The 2826-nt window shown below is 39.5% G+C and overlaps 1 protein-coding gene across 1 annotated transcript; it reads right to left on the bottom strand.

The window, feature by feature from the left end:
- Positions 1-1652: 1652 nt before the first annotated feature.
- Positions 1653-2396, bottom strand: LOC145045867 (uncharacterized). The gene has a single exon (XM_078994165.1). The coding sequence runs from the start codon at positions 2394-2396 to the stop codon at positions 1653-1655; it is 744 nt and encodes a 247-aa protein (XP_078850291.1).
- Positions 2397-2826: the final 430 nt, after the last annotated feature.

Raw genomic sequence — 2826 nt, forward strand, 5'->3', positions numbered from 1 at the left:
AAAACGGAGGTCGTATGTGAAAGTTACGGATATTAGAAGTCGGAAGTGTGTTGTGCGAAAATGGGTGATGTGGCACAATCTTGGCCATTGCTTTCTCCCCAAGTCTTGCCACTAGATGGTGACATGTGGCACCAAGTTCAGCCATTTTCACCCTATAAATACCACCTCTCCCACCCTCATTTTCTTCACACCTTTCCCATTCTTTCTTCTCTTTACTCTCTCTCTCTCTAGAACCTCTCTCTAGCCCCGAAATCCCCCGAAAAGCCTAGGGAACCTCCCTAGCACGAGGCGGAAGCCCCGGAGTGCTCGACGGCTCAGAGAAGAAGAGCTTTTCGGCTCGGAAACGCTGCTCCAAGCAAAGCCTAGTTTTCTATAAAACCCGCTGTAAGTGAGCTACGCCTACGCTATTTTTAATATAGTTTTTATTTAATTATATTAACGTTATTAAGAACATATAATAAATACTTGGGCTATTATTATGGGTTATATAAGTATTTTTTTTTTAACGCTTATATAATAGTAATAATAGCTAGACTATTAATTAGTCTCGGCGAATAATAGACTAAAATCTATTGGTGATAATACTAGGTTTCGTCGAAGGAGATTATTTTAAAGTAAACGAAGCGCTGTCCGAGTACCGAGTCACCACCTTCTCAGGTGAGTGCATAGTCCCTTTCATGAACATGATTTTAATACAAGTATTGATTGAAGTATTAATTATATGTTTATGTGCGGGTTAATTGATGTTGCTTGAAATTCGTGTTAAAGAACATACTTGGTTATATTTGATAATTTAGGATAAAGAGTAGACCTAAATTAAATATGAGGAATATTGGGTAGTATATTCTTACGAGTACAAGTGAGTTAAACTCAGAGAATAGAAGTTAGTATATGTCACTTATCCGGGAGTATGGATTAGACATAGTCATTGCCCCTAGTCCGAGAATATGGATTAGGCATAATCATTCGTCGTTAATCCGAGAGTATGGATTAGCTATTGTCCCTAATCCGAGAGTATGGATTAGGCATAATCATTCATCTTTAATCCGAGAGTATGGATTAGTCATTCGTCCCTAATCCGAGAGTATGGATTTGGTAAATTCGTTCATTTCTGATCCGAGAGTATGGAGTAGGTAAAACGACTAATCTTAGGTCCGAGAGTATGGATAGCCTCGTTGCGAGGATCGACGGGGTGGGATAAGAGTTGTTTATATATATGTATGGTGAAATTGTATATTTTGTGAATTTTAAACTATATATATGGTATAACATTGTGGGATTGAAATCCCTATGTGCTCACCAGGTTTCCCAACCTGACCCACTCAGTTTATTTATATCACAGGTGTTGATATGAAGTGACATTACACTGAGAGATTTAAAGAGATGTAGACCACTAGTGTGAATAATTGTAAGTTCTGTTTATGCTTATGTTCCTGTATTAACGATGACATCCCAAACGTTTTAAAATGAAATAAATACGTTTCTTCGAAAATGTTTTAATAACGTATTTACCATGTTTTTCTTGGAACAAATTCCGTAACCCTTTTATAAAATGAAGTACTCTGATTTTTATAAAGCATAAACAAAATCGGTCTTTTCTGGCCGTGATTTTGGGGATGTCACAAACGCCCACCTCTACCACGAGTCGCACCTCACCCTCGTGAGCTGCCTCTTCCTCCCCGGTTATTATTTCCACCCCTTCCTCGACCACCTGGTGTGTTTGGCTTGCTTGGACTCTGGTGGGTTGATGTGCCTTCTGCCTTGGCAAGTAGTAGGGCATTATCTGCCTGTGTGCTTGCCTTCCCGATCCGAAGCCTATCTTCATAAGCCTTCAAATGCCCAATTGCTTCTTCAAATGGCATTGATTCCATGTCACAACTTTTCTCAATTGATGCCACCAGTTTTATAAACTTTTCTAGGACTGTATCAAACAACTTTCTTACCAACTCCTCATCTTCCGATATTGCGCCTGCACTCCTAGATTTAGAAATCGTAGCTGTGATTTTTCCTACATACTCATCTATGGTTTCTGTTTCCTTCATTTGGAGTGCTTCGAATTCACTCTTTAATACCCTTAACCTTGCCTTTTGGACCCTCTCTGCACCCACATACCTTGATTTTAGAGAGTCCCAAAACTCCTTGGATGTCTTCTTCTTTGCTACCTGTGCAAGAATCTCCTCTGGTATAGATTGGAAGATGAAGGCTCGAGCTTGCTTTCTCTTCTTCTTATCCACAACCACTCCGGTTGGTGGCTCAATGGCATCCCATAACCCATGGGCATCCATGATGGCTTCCATCTTAATTGACCAGGTGCTGTAATTTAGTGAGGTTAACAGTAGGCATTGAAGAGTAAAAGGATTATCTTTGTGCTGATTGGATGATGATGGGGCTGTCATCTTGTTGAATCGAGGGTACTTGGGAATACAATTGATCAGGATCTGTAAGGCTCTGATACCAAATATTGGTGATGAAGCCAATGAAACAGTAAACAACAAATGCTATACAAGGGCAAAACAGGAAGAATATGTAGCCGAATGATTCACCTTTTATTGAATGATTAATAGCAATCTAATGATTGAGTTGCTGTATAGGAAATTTCAACTAATTATGACTTGCTAATTCAAAACTAATAAATAAAGCTACTTAACAGAAAAAGAGAAAAAATAGCAACGTCCCTATTCCAACGTTCCAGTCACCCACGTGCTCTTACCCTCCTGAAAACTTGGTCAACCATTGACTAACACGAACACCATCACCACCTTATACCTTCAACCTCAAACACCTACATCAACCCAAGAACATCATGTTCACCAAGTCCATCTCGAA

Source organism: Lactuca saligna, chromosome 5 (assembly GCF_052625555.1).
Source record: "Lactuca saligna cultivar CGN05327 chromosome 5, ASM5262555v1, whole genome shotgun sequence".
Taxonomy (NCBI): Eukaryota; Viridiplantae; Streptophyta; class Magnoliopsida; order Asterales; family Asteraceae; genus Lactuca; species Lactuca saligna.